The following is a 23,829-nucleotide window of genomic DNA, read 5'->3' as shown; positions in this document are numbered from 1 at the left end:
TATCCAATTGGATGGTTATTATGCGGAAAAGTGAATATTGGTAATTAAAGATCACATTCTATGGATTATTTCTGCATTTGATTTATTAAAATATTCCCATCCAAAACCAATTAATGAAGGTAGAGGCATCACTTTTCATTCAAACCTCATACATACTTTTACCACTGGTCAGTTTTAATGCAATGTTTGTTAATGCAATGTTTGTTTCCAGGGGCAGATGTGGACTCTGACCACAATCTATTGGTTATGAACTGTAGATTAAAACTGAAGAAACTGCAAAAAGGTGGGAATTTAAGGAGATGGGACCTGGATAAACTGAAGAACCAGAGGTTGTACAGAGTTCCAGGGAGAGCATAAGGAACCAATTGACAGGAATGGGGGAAAGAAATATAGTAGAAGAAGAATGGGTAGCTTTGAGGGATGAAATAGTGAAGGCAGCAGAGGATCAAATAGGTAAAAAGACGAGGGCTAGTAGAAACCCTTGGGTAACAGAAGAAATATTGAATTTAATTGATGAAAGGAGAAAATTTAAAAATGCAGTAAATGAAGCAGGCAAAATGGAATACAAATGTCTCAAAAATGATATCGACAGGAAGTGCAAAATGGCTAAGAAGGGAAGGCTAGAGGACAAATGTAAGGATGTAGAGGCTTATCTCGCTAGGGGTAAGATAGATACTGCCCACAGGAAAATTAAAGAGACCTTTGGAGAAGGGAGAACCACTTGCATGAATATCAAGAGCTTTGATGGAATCCCAGATCTAAGCAAAGAAGGGAAAGCAGAAAGGTGGAAGGAGTGTATATAGGGTTTATACTAGCGCGATGTACTTGACGACAATATTATGGAAATGTAAGAGGAGGTAGATGAAGATGAAATGGGAGATATGATACTGCGTGAAGAGTTTGACAGGGCACTGAAAGACCTGAGTCGAAACACGGCCCCCGGAGTAGACAACATTGCATTAGAACTACTGACAGCCTTGGGAGAGCCAGTCCTGACAAAACTCTACCATCTGGTGAGAAAGATGTATGAGACTGGTGAAATACCCTCAGACTTCAAGAAGAATATAATAATTCCAATCCCAAAGAAAGCAGGTGTTGACAGATGTGAAAATTACCAAACTATCAGTTTAATAAGTTACAGCTGCAAAATACTAACGCGAATTCTTTACAGACGAATGGAAAAACTGATAGAAGCCGACCTCGAGGAAGATCAGTTTGGATTCCATAGAAATGCTGGAACACGTGAGGCAATACTGACTCTATGACTTATCTTAGAAGAAAGATTAAGGAAAGGCAAACCTACATTTCTAGCATTTGTAGACTTAGAGAAAGCTTTTGGCAATGTTGATTGGTATACTCTCTTTCAAATTCTGAAGGTGGTGGGGGTAAAATACAGGGAGCGAAAGGCTATTTACAATTTGTACAGAAACCAGGTGGCAGTTATAAGAGTCGAGGGATATGAAAGGGAAGCAGTGGTTGGGAAGGGAGTGAGACAGGGTTGTAGCCTCTCCCCGATGTTATTCAATCTGTATATTGAGCAAGCAATAAAGGAAAGAAAAGAAAAGTTCAGAGTAGGTGTTAAAATCCATGGAGAAGAAATAAAAACTTTGAGGTTCGCCAATGACATTGTAATTCTGTCAGAGACAGCAAAGGACTTGGAAGAGCAGTTGAATGGAATGGACAGTGTCTTGAAAGGCGGATATAAGATGAACATCAACAAAACCAAAATGAGGATAATGGAATGTAGTCGAATTAAGTCGGGTGATGCGGAGGGAATTAGATTAGGAAATGAGACACTTAAAGTAGTAAAGGAGTTTTACTATTTGGGGAGCAAAATAACTGATGATGGTCGAAGTAGAGAGATATAAAATGTAGACTGGCAATGGTAAGGAAAGCGTTTCTGAAGAAGAAAAATTTGTTAACATCGAGTATAGATTTAAATGTCAGGAAGTCGATTCTGAAAATATTTGTATGGAGTGTAGCCATGTACGGAAGTGAAACGTGGACAATAAATAGTTTAGACAAGAAGAGAATAGAAGCTTTCGAAATGTGGTGCTACAGAAGACTGCTGAAGATTAGATGGGTAGATCACATAACTAATGAGGAGGTATTGAATAGAATGTGGGAGAAGAGGAGTTTGTGGCACAACTTGACTAGAAGAAGGGATCGGTTGGTAGGACATGTTCTGAGACATCGAGGAATTACCAATTTAGTATTGGAAGGCAGCGTGGAGGGTAAAAATTGTAGAGGGAGACCAAGAGATGAATACACTAAGCAGATTCAGAAGGATGTAGGCTGCAGTAGGTACTGGGAGATGAAGAAGCTTGCACAGGATAGAGTAGCATGGAGAGCTGAATCAAACCAGTCTCAGGACTGAAGACCACAACAACAACAACGTTGTAGAAAGTATGAGTACACTAATACCAACTGCACACAAACTGTAGTACCTCTGCACTGGTCAAGAAGCACTCTCCACCAGTTCACCAAGAGCTTCCTTGAGCAGGTAAAATATGTGGCACCAACACATAACAACCTTGAGCTACAGGCTGGATGCTCACAGGCAGGTCAATGAACATCAGTTAATGTTTGTGGGTCTAGCCTTGTTACAATGTTGCAACATACTTCCAGCCTTGGTTCTGTTCTGTTTTGAATGGTATCCAATTTGAACATGCCAAAGAAGAATCCAATAGTAAGCAGCATTAATAGCCCGATGTTACTGCATGGAATCTACCACTAGAGTACCTTTTCATTTCTAGAAAACTGTGCTTGTGAGTTTAACAGCAGACAACCAGCTTTCACCACCACCCAGTTTCCATGCCTGCACCATTTGATTATAGTTTTCTTCAATTTGAATGAGTGATGACGGATCCAAGTCTCAATAGATGGGACAATTTTTGGCAAAAACCCATCACCTCTTCCTTCACACGACATGAGAAGTGTGTGAAGAATGCAGCTTGTATTACCCATTCAAAAATTTTAAAAATCAACAAACTGACACTTTTTGGAATTCCAACTCATTCTGAATGACTGATCACTTTCATAACAGATACAATGTTTCTGACCAACTTTGAGACTGAACACCTTCTAAAAGTTAATGAGTGGCCTCAATGATTAGTGGTATGATGACAGTGTGGGGATGGCGGAAGTGTGCTATTTTTTCAACACATTTTTGTCCTTTCTTGAACTCCTTACACCAGCACTTCTCACATGACCATGAAAGAGTGACAAATGTGACTACCATTAACATGCACATTCAAACGAACTTGATTAAGATGTGTTGTGCAATAGCGGGCATCTCTCTCGCTCATCACAGAGGTTGGTGAATGCCCGGAGGATGAGGCATTCCAATGTTAGTGCTCCTCCACAGGGATTGCTTTCCATGTAACCACAGAAGCCCAAATACACCATGTACCCTTGGACACTTGTTTCAATAAACCTTGTTTACATTCAATCCAGACTTGTGTAGATTCTCTACAAGTAATTAGAAGAATAATATTTCTAATGAAGATAGGAACTAGGTAAAATTACACACAGACAGGATTACATTTCAATGGTCAGCAAAAAAGGTTGTTATTCATTTCTTCAAACTGTTTCTTCAGCTATCTACATCTACATCTACATCTACATTGATACTCCGCAAGCCACCCAACGGTGTGTGGCGGAGGGCACTTTACGTGCCACTGTCATTACCTCCCTTTCCTGTTCCAGTCGCGTATGGTTCGCGGGAAGAACGACTGTCTGAAAGCCTCCGTGCGCGCTCTAATCTCTCTAATTTTACATTCGTGATCTCCTCGGGAAGTATAAGTAGGGGGAAGCAATATATTCGATACCTCATCCAGAAACACACCCTCTCGAAACCTGGCGAGCAAGCTACACCGCGATGCAGAGCGCCTCTCTTGCAGAGTCTGCCACTTGAGTTTATTAAACATCTCCGTAACGCTATCACGGTTACCAAATAACCCAGTGATGAAACGCGCCGCTCTTCTTTGGATCTTCTCTATCTCCTCCGTCAACCCGACCTGGTACGGATCCCACACTGATGAGCAATACTCAAGTATAGGTCGAACGAGTGTTTTGTAAGCCACCTCCTTTGTTGATGGACTACATTTTCTAAGCACTCTCCCAATGAATCTCAACCTGGTATCCGCCTTACCAACAATTAGTTTTATATGATCATTCCACTTCAAATCGTTCCGTACGCATACTCCCAGATATTTTACAGAAGTAACTGCTACCAGTGTTTGTTCCGCTATCATATAATCATACAATAAAGGATCCTTCTTTCTATGTATTCGCAATACATTACATTTGTCTATGTTAAGGGTCAGTTGCCACTCCCTGCACCAAGTGCCTATCCGCTGCAGATCTTCCTGTATTTCGCTACAATTTTCTAATGCAGCAACTTCTCTGTATACTACAGCATCATCCGCGAAAAGCCGCATGGAACTTCCGACACTATCTACTAAGTCATTTATATATATTGTGAAAAGCAATGGTCCCATAACACTCCCCTGTGGGACGCCAGAGGTTACTTTAACGTCTGTAGACGTCTCTCCATTGATAACAACATGCTGTGTTCTGTTTGCTAAAAACTCTTCAATCCAGCCACACAGCTGGTCTGATATTCCGTAGGCTCTTACTTTGTTTATCAGGCGACAGTGCGGAACTGTATCGAACGCCTTCCGGAAGTCAAGAAAAATAGCATCTACCTGGGAGCCTGTATCTAATATTTTCTGGGTCTCATGAACAAATAAGGCGAGTTGGGTCTCACACGATCGCTGTTTCCGGAATCCATGTTGATTCCTACATAGTAGATTCTGGGTTTCCAGAAATGACATGATACGCGAGCAAAAAACATGTTCTAAAATTCTACAAGAGATCGACGTAAGAGATATAGGTCTATAGTTTTGCGCATCTGCTCGACGACCCTTCTTGAAGACTGGGACTATCTGTGCTCTTTTCCAATCATTTGGAACCCTCCGTTCCTCTAGAGACTTGCGGTACACGGCTGTTTTTATGTGTACTATATCATTCTATGCTTTGTTACTGAATTCAATTATTCATGGAAGAGCGTTAACACCACATTAGTGGTCTTCACATCCAGATTGATGATGAAATTATTAAACACCTGAAACAACAGCACTAGTGGCAGCAGCTGTTGTAACTGGTGCTCTAGAACCAGGGATTGTTGCACCTGTCCAAACTATCATCAACTCTGAACAGTTTCGGCAACATCAACAGTCAGCAACTGGCAACAATCTCAACTTCCCATGAACAGCTTTCAGTGCCCCCAGCATTTTTGCATGTGATTCCCAGTTGGGTTACAGCACCTGTACAATGTAGTCAGCAGGGACAATAAAGTCATACCTGTGTATGCATGTTTTGTATTCATTAGCTCCAAAGAAGGACACTGTCCTAAAACTCAAATGCTTTCAGTCTTGTTTTTTGAGTAAATAAGTCCCGTAAATTGTCCAAAATAAAAGTTTACAACTGTGCCACAGAACTATGGAATTATTCTCTTGAAGGAGCTGGAAGAAGAGCAGAAGGGACACACAAAGAAGAACCCTACAAATATTGGAATGGTTTTTCCACTTTACTGGACAGGTCAAAATCTTGTAAGTATCTGTGGTTTCCTTTGCTCTCAGAGTAGAAACACAATGACCAAGCATTCACAAATTTGAAAGAACATTTGTTCTAAAGTTCAGTTTACATTATCTGATCAAGTTAATGGTAAGCTGTGGCCATTGACAGACTGTCTTTGTTCAGGGACTATCTTAGTATCAGCATGGAATGATTTACGTACACCCTGAAAAGACTGGAACAGCAAGGTTCAAATTGGATTTCAAACAGAGTATTTCTACACACAGGAAATTTTAATACTGCATTTCTTTGACTAATCAAATGGTTTATCAATTATAAGCATTCAACAATTATGAAACCCTATTAAGAGTCAGTTTTGAAGATCATGCTTGAAGACATCCAATGATAGTTCCTTGCACTGGACCATCTAATCAGTGCTTAAACTGCAACAATGCAGTGACAAGAGAGTGACTCAGTCATATCCTCCACACAGCCCTAATATAATCTCTTTCTTTTTTTCCTCATCTCAGATCAGACTTAAATGGCAAGCAGCTTTGAAAGCAGTGATAAAAGATGAGTTACAGTACATATATCAGGATTGGTAGATTCATGTGGTCACTTGAATGCATTTCAGAGGTGCTGTTTTTTTTTTTTTTTTTTTTTTTTGTGTAAGCCTGGACCCAATTTAATTTACTTCACAAGTAAAAAATTAATTCTCATTCTTAAATTACTCAATGTCATGTCTTTATTTACTTCCCATTCACAAGCTGGAGTTGCATCTGTTATTATACACTCCTCGTAATTCAATAGCCACTTTTAAAAAGAGAGAGAGAGAGGGAGAGAGAGAGAGAGAGAGAGAGAGAGAGAGAGAAGAAAATAAGCTCTGATTTACTTCAGATGTTGCAAATTTTTCTAACATCTACATTATGAAAATTTCAGTGTACATATATAAAAAGTGGAAAAGCTCGAAATTACTAAGGGTGGTACTTTAACTTATTGACAAAAATAAAGTGGCCATTCTCCTGTGTATGAAAACAGAATATTTTATGTAAAAAGAAAGAAATAAATAAATAAAGGAAGGAAGGAAAGAAGTAATTGGTGTGGAAAGACACAGGGCTGGCAATAGCGAGAGTAAGCCACTGAAAACTTAAGTCTATGGAAAGATAGAAGGCACAAAGCAATGTGTTTAGCTGGCAGTTAAGGATGCACTGAAAAACTATGGGCAGTTAACATGTCAGAACAAAAAACTAAATGCCAAGACAGTATACAATAGTCAAAGGCAATACCCAGAGAAAAGATATATTATGATGAGAGCTGTTTTTATGGAAGAAGGCTGCAAATTAAAAGGCCAACCAGTAAAATAATGACAAAGTTATGGAAGTGGCCAAAAGGCTGCTTATAGTAAATATATTCCTGTCATGAACTGTGCCTGGGAAGGGCAACTATTGGCAAGGATATACGTTAGCTCAAATGTCTGTAGTTTAGCTTTCATGGCTTCTCTGTGTGCCGTGTGTAGGAGGCAACGTATTGGTTGACTCTTCTAGGATTGTACACTCCTGAAATTTTAATAATAAACCATACTGTAATGCTCACAGCTTCTCTTATGCCTGCAACTGCAGTTAGGTGAGTATCTCTGTGATGCTTTTGCACTTACTATATGAACCTGTGGTGAAATGCACTGTTCTCCTTTGGATCTTTTGTATTCCATTTGTCAATCCTGTATCTGGTAAAGGTCCTGACTGATGAGCACTATTCAAGTAACAATCAACTGACAGTTTTTAAGCTACTGTTTTTGTGCGTGGAGGATTCCTCCAATGAACCTTGATCTATCATCTGCCTTTCCTAAGATTAATTTAATTACTACTTTAAACTTTACATAACTCCCAGATATGTAATGGATGTGACTACTTCCAGTAACTTTTGGTAGTCACATAATCATATAATAAATGCCAGTTCCTGCATCAAATTGTCAACTGTCTGCACATCTTCCTGCATTTTGCTACAACTGTCTACATCCAACAGCACTGTCTGCAGATGGAATCACGGAGCTTCTGATGTTATCGACTTCGTCACTTATATACAGAGTGAACCAGAACTCCACTGACAAACTTGCAGAGGTGTTCAGACCTTCTGAGTATTCTGGTGTACCCTTATACCAGTCTCCCAAACCTCATTACAGGGTTACTGCATTTCATTTGGTTTCATCTCCCAGTTAGTTTTCTGTCTGTTTTGTGGTGAAAATAGTGGACAACAATGCAGATTTTGATGGTATGAACTGTGCGTCTGTTTTCCATTTGCTCACAGTACCAGCTGCAGACAACAGTAATGCCCTCCTTAACTCATTGCCATCAATTTTGCATTCACTACTGCTTGGTTTTATCTAGGTTTTTGTTTCCTGGTATTGTCAGTTGCACATTTACAGTGATATACTGTGGTACTACAGATAGGTTTACTGATGAAGAGTTGGCCAACAAGCACCTGGTGTAGTGGTTCGCTGAATGGAATTGGAGAGTGGCATGACTATGCTAAGCTGAGCTGTTCTCGTACAGACAGCAACCCCACCTCAGTACTTTTGCATCAGTACATAGGCAACATTCTTTGTTAGAATGGAAGATACTGGCTGTGTGAGGTATGTTAGAGTACCCCACATGGAAAGAATGTGTTACAAGCAACTGGTGTCTACCCTGCCTATAGCACTCAGTGTGTAGCATGAGCTTTAAACATAAGCCAGTAAACTGTTCTGAGTGCCTTACATGAACAACAATTGCACCTGTATAATTCACAGAATGTGCAGTTGTTGCAGCCAGCGGACTTCCCATTTCTAGTGGCGTTTACAAATTGGTTCCTACAGTAATGTGTAGAAAACTCCAATGTTCCTGCTTTTGCATTGTTCACATACAAGGCTATAGTTGCAAGTGAGGGTATGTTCAACAGTTGTAACAGCCATGTATGGGAAGATGAAAAGCATTAGTGTGTCGGTTCTATTGACAGATATTTACTATGAACGTATGGGCTGGTACTGTCAACAATTTTGTGATTGGACCTTCCCTGTCTCCTGACACACAGAATGGAGTTGGGTACTAAACATGCCTTCAATATGTAATCCCATAGTTTCTAGAAGATGTGCTGCTGAGAATTCATCATATTATGTTGTTTTAGCTTTACAGGTGCTGGCACACTTCACACTCAATGTTAGAAACCACAATGAAGTACAGTTTGGTCACATTGGTTCCACACCATGGCCAGCTTGGTCACAAGATGTGACACCAATTGACTTCTTCTTCTGGGGGCATGTGAAAAGCCTAGTTTACACAACTCTGGTTGATACTCGTATGGAACTAGTTGTCAGGATTATCGTGGGAATGGAAGTAATACTCTCAACTCCTGGAATTCTTCAGTGTGTAAGACAGTTGATGATGCATCACTGTACACTCTGTCATGGTTATGGTGGCCAACATTTTGAACAATTCATGCAAGGGAACAGTTCTGCATTTGTTACGTGCTGTACGATAGACTGACAGAACAGAATGTACTCATGGTGATAAAACTGAATGTGTTTCATCTGACTGTTTGCAATGCTCTGTGTTGTACATTTTGATTATTGCGCACAAAGGCTTCTTCATTAATGTGAAGGCACTTTTACAGAAACAAGGGTGATTGTGGCAACAAATTGAATAAATCATAATTACATCATTACTCTGTAACAAGCTGCCGAAGACTGTGGGTACCTTATACCAAAATAATAAGGTTTCCCTGAACGAACTCTGAAAGGTTGTTGGCGGAGTTCTGGTTCACCCTATGTATATGGTGAACAGTAATGGTCCTATATGCCTCCCTTGGGGTACTTTTTGTCTGAAGATTTCTCTCCGTTATGAGTGACATGCTGTGTCCTATCAACTATGAACTCTTCAATCCACTCACAATGCTGGTCTGGTATTCTGTATGGTCATCTTTTATTCATTAGTTGACAATGAGGAACTGTACTGGATGCCTTTCAGAAATCATGGAACATGGCAGAAAAATGGGCGTTGGTATCTATTGCCCTCTGGATCTCATGGACAATCGGGATGAACCGATTTTTCACACTATTGTTGTTTGCTAAATTCATATTTATGCCTACAGAGGTGATTTTGAGACTTGAAAAAGTCATATTATGTAAATGTGTTCTCAAATTCTACAACAGACTGACATCACTGATACAGGCCTACAGCTGTTTCCTGAAAATGGGAAAGAACTGCTGACATTTCCAAACACTTAGTACAATTTATACCCCCAGCTACCTACGGAAGACTGCTGCTTGAAGAAGAGCAATTCTTTCGCATACTCTATGTACAATTGTGTTGGTATTCGATGAGGTTTAGTTAGTTGCCTTTCCTTTGCTGAATAATTTTAGTTCATTTTCTATCCTGTTGTTGCTTATTTTAATATCTATTATTTTGGCAGTTGTACAGCAATTAAAAGTATTAACTTCTTTAGTGAAACAATTCTGGAACAAGAAATTTAGCTTTCTAGTCACTGAATGTTTTGATTGATGGCACTGATCTGTTTGCTGCTTTAATGGCCAAAATTTTACAGGATTATCTGTCAGACTGGTAGATAGAATTTTACTTTCAAATTTGTTGAATATGTCATGCATGGCTCACCTTACACTACTTTAGGTTTCATTCAGTTTTTGTTCATCAACAAGGCTTCGTCTACTTTTAAATCTGCAGTGAAGATCTCTCAGTTTGCAAAGTAGTTTTCTAATATGGTTGTAAAGTCACAATGGGTCATTCTCACCCCTCACAACCTGTCATGGCACATACCTTTCATTGGAATACTCTACCAGGGGCAGTAAAATGAAAATCAAATAACCACAACAGTGGGACCATGGAATGATTCAATTCAAAAGTAGTCACCACACACGTTAAGACGTATATCCTACTGGAAGACGAGATGCTCAATTTCTGTTTCATAGAATGTGATCAGTTGCTAATGGATCAACAACTGCACTCATCTTTCCACTTCCTTTTCCAATTGAAACCAATGTCCATGCACGTCTTTCTTCAGGTCGCCAAAAAAAAAAAAAAATGAAAATCACACAGAGAAAGATCGGAGATGTATGGATGATATTGCAGTGTTTACTAACTAAATGGCTGAAAAGTAGCCTTCATCCGATTGACAGTGGGGGGGACAGGCATTATCGTACAGCAGGATGGCTCTGTCCGACAACATTCCTGGGCATTTTCACTTTATGGCATGTGTTGCAGTTTCCAAAAAGTTTCTTCATAATGCTGCACATCAACTGCGGTTCCATGCTAGAGGAACTTGACAAGCAGGGGCCCCTGTAGTTAAAGAGGTAGGTTATCATGACCTTACCAGAACTTGTACGATTTCTTTGGCGGGGGAGATGTAGGGTGTTTTTACTGTTGGCTTTCTGTTGGTCTGTAGACTGTCAGAATGCTGTCGGACAGAATCATCATGTTGCACGATAACACACAGCCCAAAACTGTCAATCAGATGAAGGCTATGCTTCAGCAATTAGGTTGGGAAACACTAGAACATTTGATTACAGCCTGGATCTTCCATTGTGCTCTCAGCACAGGCATCAGCATTGGGTGAGCAGTACAGCCATAACAAAAGCCACTCTGTATTTATTTATTTATTCCATGTGATCTGATGGTACACAGTGTGTTGCAGATGTCGGAAAATATCATTTAATATTGTTAATATATATTAACGTAAGCCTATAGTATCCTAATGTATTATATTGCTCAATGTTTTCAATTTAACACCAACAGCAAGATTACTGTTCTAGGTATTCATTTACAGAGTAAAAACAGTGACACAACAAATATGACTTCAGGGCTTTGCTAAATTTTATGTTGTCTTCGATGGACTTAATACTAGTGGGAAGATTGTTGAACAGTTGGAGGCCCATGTGGAAAATTCCCTTTTTACACAGTTGAGTGTTTGTACATATAACATGCAGGTTTGCGTTTTTCCTGGTGTTGTGTTCATGTATTTCATTATTTTTTACGTCTCTGGGGTCAGTTGGCATTATGTGTTTTCTGAAGAATTTTAGAGTCTCAAGAATGTAGAGGCAAGTAGTGAGCATGTCTGTAGCAGCAGGAGGGTTAATAGCAATGAAATTATAAATGCCAATTGAAATATGTCTCCCAAAGAAAGGTAGGAGTCTGGAATCGAAGGCTGTTCATAATTGTTTTAGTTACTTGTACTCACCTCAGCGAGGTGGAAACACACTGGGTAAACTTTTCATGTGGTTGATTTTTGCTCATACATTAACAGGGATGAAATATAGATAAGAAACTAAAATTTTACTTAAAATTGAGAGCAGAACAATATCTCATTTCATTCTTGAGTTATTGGGTTTTTATATTCGATGGAGGACTACACGCAATGCACCCATTCATGTACTCGTGCATCGTGAATCACGTGATCATAACAACTGTCACAGCTCATAAATGATTCAAGATATTGAAAGGAGGTTTTCTGCAAATGATAGCACACAATGAGGCACATATGTTGTACAATAAATACTCATAACTTTTATACTAACCGAAATTTGGAAGTAACTTGTCTGCAGCAGTGAGAGGTTGGGGGATCAGCATGCGTGCATGCATACATGTCCATAGTACTGAAAGAAAACCCAAGGTGCTCGCGTATACAGGTCTAAAAGCACCTGGGGAATGGTATAGCAGGACATGTCTATATGTCCACAGCAGTGAAAGGGTTAAAATATGTTTTTGGCCAACTTTCTGTCTCTTAGAGATGGGAAAAACTGTTCTTTTCAGAGATAGGATCAGAACTGTTCACTCCTTGAAATGAACTAGCTCTTTTTCATGACTCACCACTCATTCACAATATAAAATAAATGGAAGGCACATTGTCCTTTAAACTTCGTTTATTCCAGTACTATACCTGTATTTTGATCTTATTTGATCCTATTTTGAAGTAAAACAGATAATGAGTAAGAATTTTGTACTGTTTATTGAAATTTCCACAATATGACAAAGTTTTTGATTATTGATTTATTTTGCACTATCGTGGTTTTGGCTTTGTAGCCATTATCATGGTCAAAGGTGAAATAGTCATAAAATATTGGTGTATCACATTTTGCGATATGTTTATTGGTTCACTCGTAATTAAAGTGTTAATTCGAGTGTCAATAATAAAAAATCCTATAGTAAGAAGAGTCGTCAGGAACCTAATCTGATCAGTTTAAACAAATAAAAATAAAATAAAAACAAATGATGTATACATTACATAATTATGTAATATTCCTACAGGTATTACTACCAAGAATAATATCCAGTAGAGACGAACTCCGATGCAGAGGCGCTGAGTCAAGCAGGTCGAGCCGCGAGCTGTATTACTGCGTGAGCTAAGACCGCAGAGATGACCAGATTGACACCTGAGTTGCTTTGCTCAACGCTCTGGCTAGAGTCGAGAACGGTGGGGTGAGCATTGAGCGGGCGAGTTCCGAGGGCAGGGGGAGTGGTGAACGGCCACCAGTCACCCGCTCCGAGACAAATCGTCCGTTCTCTTGCAAGCAGGTTGTTGCAAGTAGTTCTTATGTTCTCTGCTAGGAGGCTCTCTGTCCTGTTACTCGCATCAACCGCCCAGAGGGCAGGACGTGCGATGCTAAGTTAGGTGCACCAGACACTGCACGCGGCAGAGGAAGCACAGAGATGGCACGGCGTATGTGAAACACAAAATCCAATGGGGCACTGCACAATGTAGGCAGCCATGCAGAAGCAGGGCAGAGGCCGGCGCTGGCTGTGTTGTGTGGCGTGCAGTGTGCTCTGACCAGCGGAGGCCCCGCTGATCTGCTCCGACTCTCTCTCTCTCTCTCTCTCTGCTGTGGGAAACGTTTGGAGCTACCGTTCTTTTTTTCTGAATCACTGATTGTTCACTCCTTTGAAAGATTCAACTCTATGAATCAGTTCAGGAGCGGATCCCCCATCTCTAGTCTCTATCACTATGTGGGTGTTATTATCAGTGAGACTAGGTCTGCGACATTTGTGCAATTGTCTGATACTATATTAATGTTTCCTTTCATCAATCTCCATGACATACGGAATTCGTTTTTCATATGGATTTTGAATACAATGTTAATGAAGGTAACAGATTTGTTTTTCTATCTCCCTCCTCATTTCCTTTCAATGTCTGTCTCTTTCATATTTTTTTGTTTTGTAGTTAAAAAAATGAGCAAAGAAAACTGTAATACTTCACTATGTATTCACACTTGGTATTGATGTAATGTGTGAAGAATGTTTGTTTCTGAATTTTAAACCACTTAATGTACACTCATGTCATTACATAGTATGATTAGCACTTGTTTGTTTAATATTTTATTTATATGCCTATCCATGTTTGATTACAGAGTTGCTTGTGGTAATCTGTAGTTAACAGCTCAGTCAGTTGCCACAAGACTCAAGCTCGTTATTATCACTGTTATGTCCAATCCAGTAGTGGATGCTAACCTTTTTGTGTGTTATCTCACATTGAATTGCTCCCTATATGTTTATGTTTTCTTTACTTGGACTGGATGTACCTATGGCCAAAACACACCATAAGACATGATAACCACACTGAAATCAGGACAAATTGTGTGTGTGTGTGTGTGTGTGTGTGTGTGTGTGTGTGTGTGTGTGTGTGTTAAGAATGATCACCAGCCTCTGAAAAGATTTCCTGTTCTGTGAAGTGGAAACCTCATGTCTTGGAAGACATATCCACCAATGAGATGATAATATTAGTATCAAGACATATGTAGCAGATCATCTTGAAAAATGGGGGACTTGTTGACAAGGATAAACAATAACAAAACAAAAATAAAACAGTTTAACAAGAAATATAAAGAACTGAGCCTCACAAGAAGACAAAAGATAACAAAAGTAGAGATTGTATGGTAAGAGAACAAATGAAGAGAAATAAATGAAGTGACACATACATAAAAGTCTTCAATTGTTTGGATTGTTGTTGTTGTTGATATTGTTATGGTGATAGTGGTGGTGGATCTGTTTTCCTCCAGCAATATGAGAATAGTTTTACGAAATCAACAATGTAAGATGTGAAGGAGCAGAATGGGATTAAAAAAAAAAAAAAAAAAAAAAAAAAAAAAAAAAACTTATAAAAAAAACAGGAAGAATTTTAGTAAAGAAAGGTGGCTATTGCATGACCGATAATAAGAGAGACTATTGCAAGACTGATATTATTTTAAGTTCAATCGTACCTCATGAACTGGGAAGACACTCCTTTTCCAATAGCTACCGAGTGTTGAGATCTTCCCTCGGAACAGTAACTGGTTAAAACTGTAACCATGGAATCTTCCTCTCCCTAGGCTATCTCTTGTGTCCTCTGGGGTTATTCCAAGTTCTCCCAGGTGCTTTCCTAAATTTTTTAAAAAACATTAATATTTATCTACAACAATGGGGTGGAAAGACAGAAAAAAAACAAGAAAGAAAATAAAGACAAAAGTAATAGTTGGCTTTTGGATGGTTCAAAATACAACAAAATTGCAAAAAAACTGCTATTATTATGAATGTTTGTTAGGTGCATTTTATATATTTCACAAGCAAGCAGATAGAATGTGACCAATACACTGTGACACACAATTTTAATCTGTCAAAATGTTTCAAAATAGTGCATGTTAAACTACAAGTGAAAGGCTCTTTCTGCTTTTTAACTGGTCATAACTGAAGGAATTTCTCCAGGAAAGGTATAATAAATCTGTTTGTCCTTTCTCAACAGTTAGAAAATATGTGGCAGAATTCAAATGTGCCACAGTATTCTTGAAGAGAACACATTAACAATGAGCTAAAACTGCAACCAAAAATGAAAACATTGATGATGTGCACAATATGGTAATGGGTAGTGGTAGTCATATCAGAACAATATTTTACAAGCAGAATTAACTAAGTCGGTGGGGAAGAAAATGGGGTGATGTATATACGGACAGAGAGAGGGAAGAGGAGGAGATGAGCAGAGAGTAGGAAGAGAAGATGAGCAGAGAGTAGGAAGAGGAGATGGACAGAGACAGAGTGGAGAAGGAGATGGATGAAAGAGAGGGAAGGGGGAGATGGGCAGAGAGAGGGGAGAAAAGGAGATGGGCAGAGAGAGGGGAGAAAAGGAGATGGGCAGAGAGAGGAGAGAGGAGGACACAGACAGACAGAGAGAGAGAGAGAGAGAGAGAGAGAGAGAGAGAGAGAGAGAAGAGAGGGGGGGGGGGTAAATGAGGTTGACACAGAGGGGGAAAGGAGGAGATGGACAGAGAGAGGATGCACGTGGAGTTGGACATTGTAAGAAACATACTTCAGGATACAGGATGTCATAAACACTGAGTCATATGAAAGACTAGGGTTTCTTAAAACGGAGAGCTAAGTACTCAGACATTAATTAATAGTGAGAGTACTCAAGAGACTTTTAACTTTTAACATGATTTCGCACGCAAGCTTTACATATATTTAACACATTAACTCATTTGTAAAGCAATCAGAAGTTTGAAGCTGATTTATACAGAGGAGTTTGATTCTGTAAAGAATCATGAGTTTACTTGTTAATTATTACCTGGAGGGAAAAAAAACCACTGTGGGTTAAGAACAACCTATATCCCATTGGGGTGAGAATGAAAAGAGGGTGACACTGAACCATAAACTCAGGAACATCCGGTGCAATTTCAACCAAATTTCTTACGTACATACATGTACATACCATATACAAATAGTGTGGGACTAAGATTGTCCACTATCTCTAGGGATGTGATGGAGATGAGAAGGTGTGATGTAAAAATGTACAAAAATGACCTGTCAGTATTAATTTCTTATATTTGGTTGTAATATAAAGCATGAAGTTCAGTTCCTCTCTTATGGTGCTGTTGAGTGTGTTAACCAGGTCTGCAGTGAGTGCATAATTTTAACAACTTGTTTTGGGACATAAGAAACAGAGACACGGCTGAATATCACTTTCTCTCTGATATGATATGGTGCAAAACAGCAGAGCATAGAACATACATGTGTACAGTGCATGTCACATAAAGGTATGTTCAACATCTCTACGTAAGTCTCTAGACTGCTTTCTACAAAACCTGGTACACATATTACTTACAATTTGAGAAGAAATACTGTGCGGGTAAAAACCATCAACCTCCCATTGTTGTGGAGGTGGTGATGGGGTGATGAAAGGGGGGAGGTTGTGGTGGACAGACATGGAGGGATGAGGTGATGGACAGACAGCGAGAGGGGGGAGGTGGAGACATGTGGTAGATATGTGATATCTGCATCTATCGGCTAAGCAGCAGTTAAAAACCTAGTTATATAATGAATTACTAAAACACAAAATCTTAAGCATCGCTGCAGCAGAAACTGTACAAATGTAATATATTGCATAAGCAACACTTACTACCCAATTTAAGATCACTTAGAGGGTACGGAGTAATGGTTAATAATGAAAGGGGATAACTACACTATCCTATCACATTACAATGCATGATCATAATGTAATGGTTATAGAAGGCAATAATATTGTCAAGCTTTACAATGTGTGATAGCAATGCCTTGCCATTCTCCTGAGTCAAGACATTACTCATCATCAGCGAGGCAGGAGGGGGAGGGGGGGGGGGGGTTGCTGACTACGTTTTTCAGGTAGACTAAGAGGGGGACATGAACATGCACAGGCGCATAGTAACATGTTTGTGACCTAGAAGTCAGCATTATTTTTGTGTGCAGTGATGAAGTACAAAATTGTGTTTTATATTATAAGTTATTTGGAGCACACTGTTTGAAAATTAAAGAACAATGTAGAATCAGAATCAATCACATGAGACAGTGCAGTGATTAAGACACTGGCTGCATATTCAGGTGGATGGAATTTGCTCTGTCCAGCAATCCCAGTTTGGTGGTTCTCCATCTTCATAGCATTTCACAACTATGTTGCAGTTTCATTCCACCATTATGTATGTTTTACTTTCTCCCATTTTCTTCTTTTGATCATTCCATCCAAAGTATCTATTAAATGGCCATTGTCTCCTTAGGCACTTTCCTACACAGATCTTCTCATTCCCGCCTTCCTCTAAATTCACCAACTCATTTAAGTACTTCTTTCTGTCCAGATTATCTTCTCAAACTTCCTCCACATCTAAATATTATAATTTATACTTTCTTGTAATATGAGTCCACATCTTCCATAAATTTTTAAATTGATATTATGTTGCTTCTAGCTTCTTATGGTTGAAAATGGCACAAATGTTGAAATTGCAATAGTAAAATAAAAATAGCAACAGGTAAAATCAACATGACATCATTTAAAAAATCTTATTTTATTTCACCTTCCTTCCTTACTGGAAATTTACACACACGTAAACAAACGGTTTGCATCACCACAATGTGTCGTGCAGGTATGTTGCTACTGGGACTCTTCCTGTGCCGACTGGAAGGTCGCCCTTGACATAGTTTTGAACACATACACACATAGTTACCATGAGCACCTCACTCAAATGGACTGCAGCATTTCAGCTGAAAGTAAGGCACCAATACAGATGCATTAGGATGTCTTTGGAACAGTACAGCTGGGACCAATGATTGGGCACACATCATCACATTACCTGAAGAAGGCTTCTCAACCAGGGAAGATGCTAAATGTTGCATTGATGAGATGTGGACATGGAATTGGTTCCAACTGACAGGTAATGTGGATGACTTACATTGCACAGGCTGTTCTTTTTCAACAGGTGCACATAATGATCAATATCTAAGACTTTTGAGTCAAAGAAACCATGGACTGAGAGCTCTAGAACTGAAATCAGCATGTATTGCATGAAACTAATAGGAGACAATTGCATGCATTACCAACAACCATGGCGAGCACCATGTCACACACACTACCACCTTGGATTCTGTTACATTCGGGCAAGAAATCATGCAGAATGGACACCCCAGTACTGGTGTCGGGTGTAGTTTACAGAGAAACTCAGATCTGTTTGTATGCTGACAATCTTACATAAGGCGTTGCGAGACAATCGAGGAATATCAAATGCATCGAGCACTGTGGAACAAGGTGGTGGTGGAGTAATGCTCTGCCATGGCATTATATGGGGCCACTGTACACCTCTCATAGTTAGTGAGGGAAAAACCACAACAGATTCACGCCTGCTTCTGAGCAAGTGGATGTTCCGTTACATGCTGAAATTGCTCAAGAGAGCTGCGAAAAACCCCCATGGGAAACAGATGACATATATATGCATGCCCCAGAACTATTTTTTTGTTTCCTGGTCCATGAATTTCGAAAAAAAAAGGCCTGACACAAAGCTTTGTTGATGTGTGTACAGCCTCACATGACACCATACTCCGCAAAAAAAAAAAAAAAAAAAAAAAACCAGGCTTTCTCTGACATATCAGTTTTTTCTTCTGGTTACATACTTTTCTTGACCATTGTTAATTCTGATTTTTATTACTTGAATTAAAATCATGTTGTTCTTGACCACACCACCAAGGTATTTGAACTATTTTATTTGCTCAATTTTGTCCTGCCCTATTATTATAATTACCACCCTTTTCAATCTCCCAATGACTATTCTAATTAATTTTCATTCCATACTCTTGACATGTTGCATTCAAATCTTCTACCTTGGTGTTCATTCGTACTTCATCTGCAGCTAAAAAATTACATCATCTATTTATACAAAAGAAAGTCGTGTTAGTTACACTATTTATAACTCAAGAACAGCTGACCAATTTGGCTGAAAATTGGTGGAGAGGTAGCTTAGAACCAGGAGACGGACATACGATACTTTTTATCCCGTTCGACCACTATAAAATATGGTATAACAAAAACGTATCTGGCATGGAATAACAAAACGCAAATGTCAGCTAAAAGACAGCTGGACCGATTTGGCTGAAAATTGGTGGAGAGGTAGCTTAGAACCATGAGATGGACATAGGATACTTTTTATCCCGTTCAACCGCTATAAAACGTGGTATAACAAAAATGCATCTGGCATGGAATAACAAAACGCAAATGTCAGCTAAATGTCACTATAAAACGTGGTATAACAAAAACGCATCTGACATGGAATAACAAAACGCAAATGACAGCTAAACATCTGTGGTTATCAGTATATATCATTCGAATGCACAATCGTGCATAAATGTGCATTAGAGGCACTTAACCGAACACTGAAAGATCTACGCAATAACTCGAGATGTTTTGGAGGAGCAATGATTTTACTGTCTGGCGATTTCCGCCAAACACTGCCAGTGCTCCCAAGATCTATGGCTGCAGACAAAATAAATGCTTGCCTCAAATCATCGAATCTATGGCGCTATGTGAAGAAACCTCAGCTGACAACAAACATGAGAGTTGCATTGCTTAATGATACATCTGCTGAAGATTTCTCTGAGCAATTGCTGACTATCAGTAATGGTCGAGCACCTGTCGAAGAATCGAGCGGATTGATTTCATTTCCTCATAATTTCTGTAACTTTGTCTCATTGAAAGAAGAACTTATCAACAAAGTATTCCCAAACATCATTACTAACTACAAAAGTAAGGAATGGTTGAGTGAGCGAGCAATTTTAGCGGCTAAGAATAAAGATGCAGATGACCTAAACTAAATAATTCAGAATGAGATCATTGGTAAAATGCATTCATTCAAATCTATTGACTGTGTAACAAATGTAGTTGAAGCCACCAACTATCCAATTGAATTTTTAAACTCCTTGGATGTGCCTGGCTTACCACCGCACAATTTATGCCTAAAAGTTGGCTCTGTAGTAATCATGCTTCGAAACACAAACCAACCAAAACTGTGCAACGGTACGTGTTTGGTGGTAAGTAAATTGATGAACAACATTATTTACGCAATTATACTCAAAGGAAAATTTGAAGGTGAGAAAGTTCTCATTCCGAGGATCCCGATGATCCCAACTGATATGCCGTTTGAGTTTAAAAGACTTCAATTTCTGATCCGTCTTGCATTCGACATGACCATTAACAAATCACAAGGCCAATCCTTGAAAGTTTGTGGTTTAAATCTGGAATATCCATGTTTTTCACATGGTCAATTACATGTGCCATGTTTACGGGTCGGAAGACCATCTGCGTTGTTTGTTTTTGTGCCTGATAATAAAACAAAATGTCGTGTATCACAAGGTACTTAATTGAAGAGTGGAAGCTATGCACCAAAAAACATAAGGAATAAAGAATCATTAAAATACTTAATTTTTTATTTGTATTTCCTAATAAAAAATTGAACTTAAAATCCAAAATCTGATTATTTATTGGCTTTAAAGCGGAACAGAGTTTGCCGGGTCAGCTACTATACAAATATAATGCACTTGGACCTTTTTGCATTGACAGATATCCCTCCATTTTTCTGAAGACTATTCTTTAACACTCTCCTCTAAATATAAACATATGTAATATGAGAGTATGCAAGTTGGGCAATATGCACCTGTTGTTGCTTGATGAATCTTGTAGTTTATGCTTTGGTAGACTACTGCAGTTCACGAGGAAGATTTCAGCCAAGGACTGAAAAGGAGGGAAGAAAGATGAAGGTTTAATATCGTGGCTATGATTAAGTCATTTGAGAAGGAGTACAAGCTTGGGTTTTCAAATAAATCATTTGCCTTTAGCAGTTTAGGTGAAGCATGGGACACGTATGTCTGGAGGAACAGATGGATATTTGCAACACCAACTGCCCAAATGCAAGTCCACCACACTCAACAAAATCAATGTCGCACTCAGTAGAATCTGGAGAAAATTGAGTCAATACCTTTCCACAAGCACATATATTGCTCCTATCATATCACCGAACAAACATTTCTCCCCTTTCTCAAAAAAAAAAAAGTCTGTTGGGTCATTCAGTTAACGGAATATTCACAGCTGATTATCATTTATGTTTCACATGTTAGTTACAATTTGCTTTTATTTTCTACCTTATATCTACTCTGGGATTAATATATTGTGTTACACTGATAGATAAGTTCCAGACTTTCTCTAAATATCTGGAATTATCACACATTTCATGCACTGAAAACTATTGCCACACAATTGGTCAAATGCAAATGGAGAAAATGAAATTTCTGTTGACAGGAAGCCAACCATACAACTAACACAAGACCTTGTAACGTAATGAAAAATAAACAATGCCATTGAAAGATGTTACCAAAGTGATTAATACATTAGGAAACGATCACACAAATACTATTCTACTTTAAAAACCTGTAGGTATAAATATATAGGATGGATTCAATTCTAGTATAAATCTTACAGGCTGTTTAGGTACATTTTCTGAGTGAGTCTCGTAGGCAAATACTACAGGTGCAATGTACTATGATGTGATTGCTGTCGCTGCTCAGTATAGCGTTATTATCCCATTCTTCCATTAAGTGAATCTACATACAAGGCACATATCAGCCAGTTCTCCATCAGAAAACTTATCCCCACTGATGTGTGTTACTATTACCATACAACTAACACTGCCAGAAAAACAAGCCTGAGACAGAACAGAGGTGTACTGAATGCATGCTTGAGGGTGAACAGTAACATGGGTGTTACTGTTGTCAGCATAAAGTAATATGAGTGGATGGAACACATTTGTTTCCAAACATGACACACAGAGTCTACCTCTGATTTTTGCAATGTTTTACAGATATTTTCAGTGCAACACAGATACAAAGACAAATGAAGGTAAGAAGTCAAACAAAATACAATTAGGCTATGCTGTCATGAGCCACCAGAGATCAAAGGTCCCTCATACCACAATAATCAGAAAATACTAGCTGAAGTCTAAATCAGAGCCAGTGGCAGTCATAGTGGGGTTGCTCTAATGCTCATAGTGTGGCAACGCATTGTTTTCTCTTAGCTAATGGCTTCAAGTAACCAACGAGAGGCGAGAACAGAGACAATGAATTTCTAGTGCCAAAATAGAAATGATTCTATCCTTCACTAGAGTCACAATATTTATGAAAAGGAAAGTTGCTACTCATCATATAGTGGAGATGCTGAGTCGCAGATAGGCATAACAAAAAGACTGCCACAAATAAAGCTTACGGTTAGTAATGCCTTAGTCAACAATAGATGACACACACACACACACACACACACACACACACACACACACACACACGACAGCAATCTCAGGCAACAAAAACCACACTGCGAGCAGCAGCACTGGTTCCTGATGGGAGTGGCGACTGGAGCAGGCTGGGTCGGGGAGGTGCAGGGATAATATGGTAGGGGTGGTGGACAGTGAAGTGCAGCAGGTTAGATGGAGGGCAGGGGAGAGGTTGGGAGGGGGGGGGGGGCAGCAGAAAAGGATAGAAGTAAAAAGACTGGGTGTTATGGAGGAATGATGGCTCTGTAGCGCTGGAATGGGAACAGGGAAGGGGCTGGATGGGTGAGGACAATGGCTAATGTGACTTCGTTAGTCACTGTCCTCACCCATTCAGCCCCTTCCCTGTTTCCATTCCAGCACTACACAGCCGTCATTCCACCATCACTACCAGACTTTTTAGTTTTCTCCTTTTGGACTGCCCCCCCACCCCTCCATCTAACCTGCAGCACTTCACTATCCGGCACCCCTACAATACTATCTCACCCCCTTCCCGACCCACCCTCCTCCTTAACCTCCCCCCCCCCCCCCCCCCCCCCCAATTGCCATTCCAATCATGCACAGGTGCTGCTGCTCGCAGTGTGGTTTCAGTTGCCTGAGACTGCAGTCGTGGGTGTGAGTTGCGTTTGCGCGCGCGCGCCTGTGTGTGTGTGTGTGTGTGTGTGTGTGTGTGTGTTGTTGACAAAGGCCTTACTGGCTGAAAGCTTTATTTGTGACAGTCTTTTTGTTGCACCTATCCACGACTCAGCATCTCTGCTATATGGTGAGTAGCAACTTTCTTTTTCATAATACTGTTACATTCCATCCTAGATTTTCCAATGTTTGATCTTCACTATTGTTACTAATATTTTATTGTGTTTTTTTTTTTTTTTTTTTTTTACGAATATGTTACGAATTATGAAGATGTGATTAGTTTTGGACTTAATACCACAGTTTCAATTGCAGTAGCTGAATATATATGACAAGCAAGATTATTAATTTCACATCTGCGTAGCAATGAAACTCATAATTTTGCTTGTCACTAATATCTCGCTAACTTTTTTTTCCGAATATGGGGTGATAGTCGAGGATGTCTTCAGACGGGATCCCAAGAGAACAAATTAGATTGATAATTTCCACTGACACAAATATTTGACTGC

The 23,829-nt window shown here is 39.4% G+C and overlaps 1 protein-coding gene across 1 annotated transcript in view; it reads right to left on the bottom strand.

Moving 5' to 3' along the window:
• LOC124605348 (glycoprotein-N-acetylgalactosamine 3-beta-galactosyltransferase 1-like) overlaps positions 1-23,829 on the bottom strand; it is a 45,475-nt gene that overhangs the window by 11,551 nt on the left and 10,095 nt on the right. The window contains exon 2 of the mRNA XM_047136969.1: positions 14,816-14,973. Coding sequence (XP_046992925.1) covers positions 14,816-14,973 — 158 coding nt within the window. The remainder of the gene's footprint in view (positions 1-14,815; positions 14,974-23,829) is intronic.

This window comes from Schistocerca americana, chromosome 3 (assembly GCF_021461395.2).
Source record: "Schistocerca americana isolate TAMUIC-IGC-003095 chromosome 3, iqSchAmer2.1, whole genome shotgun sequence".
Lineage (NCBI taxonomy): Eukaryota > Metazoa > Arthropoda > Insecta > Orthoptera > Acrididae > Schistocerca > Schistocerca americana.
Note: the sequence above shows the minus strand (reverse complement) of the source record. Positions and strands in the feature narration are given on the sequence as shown.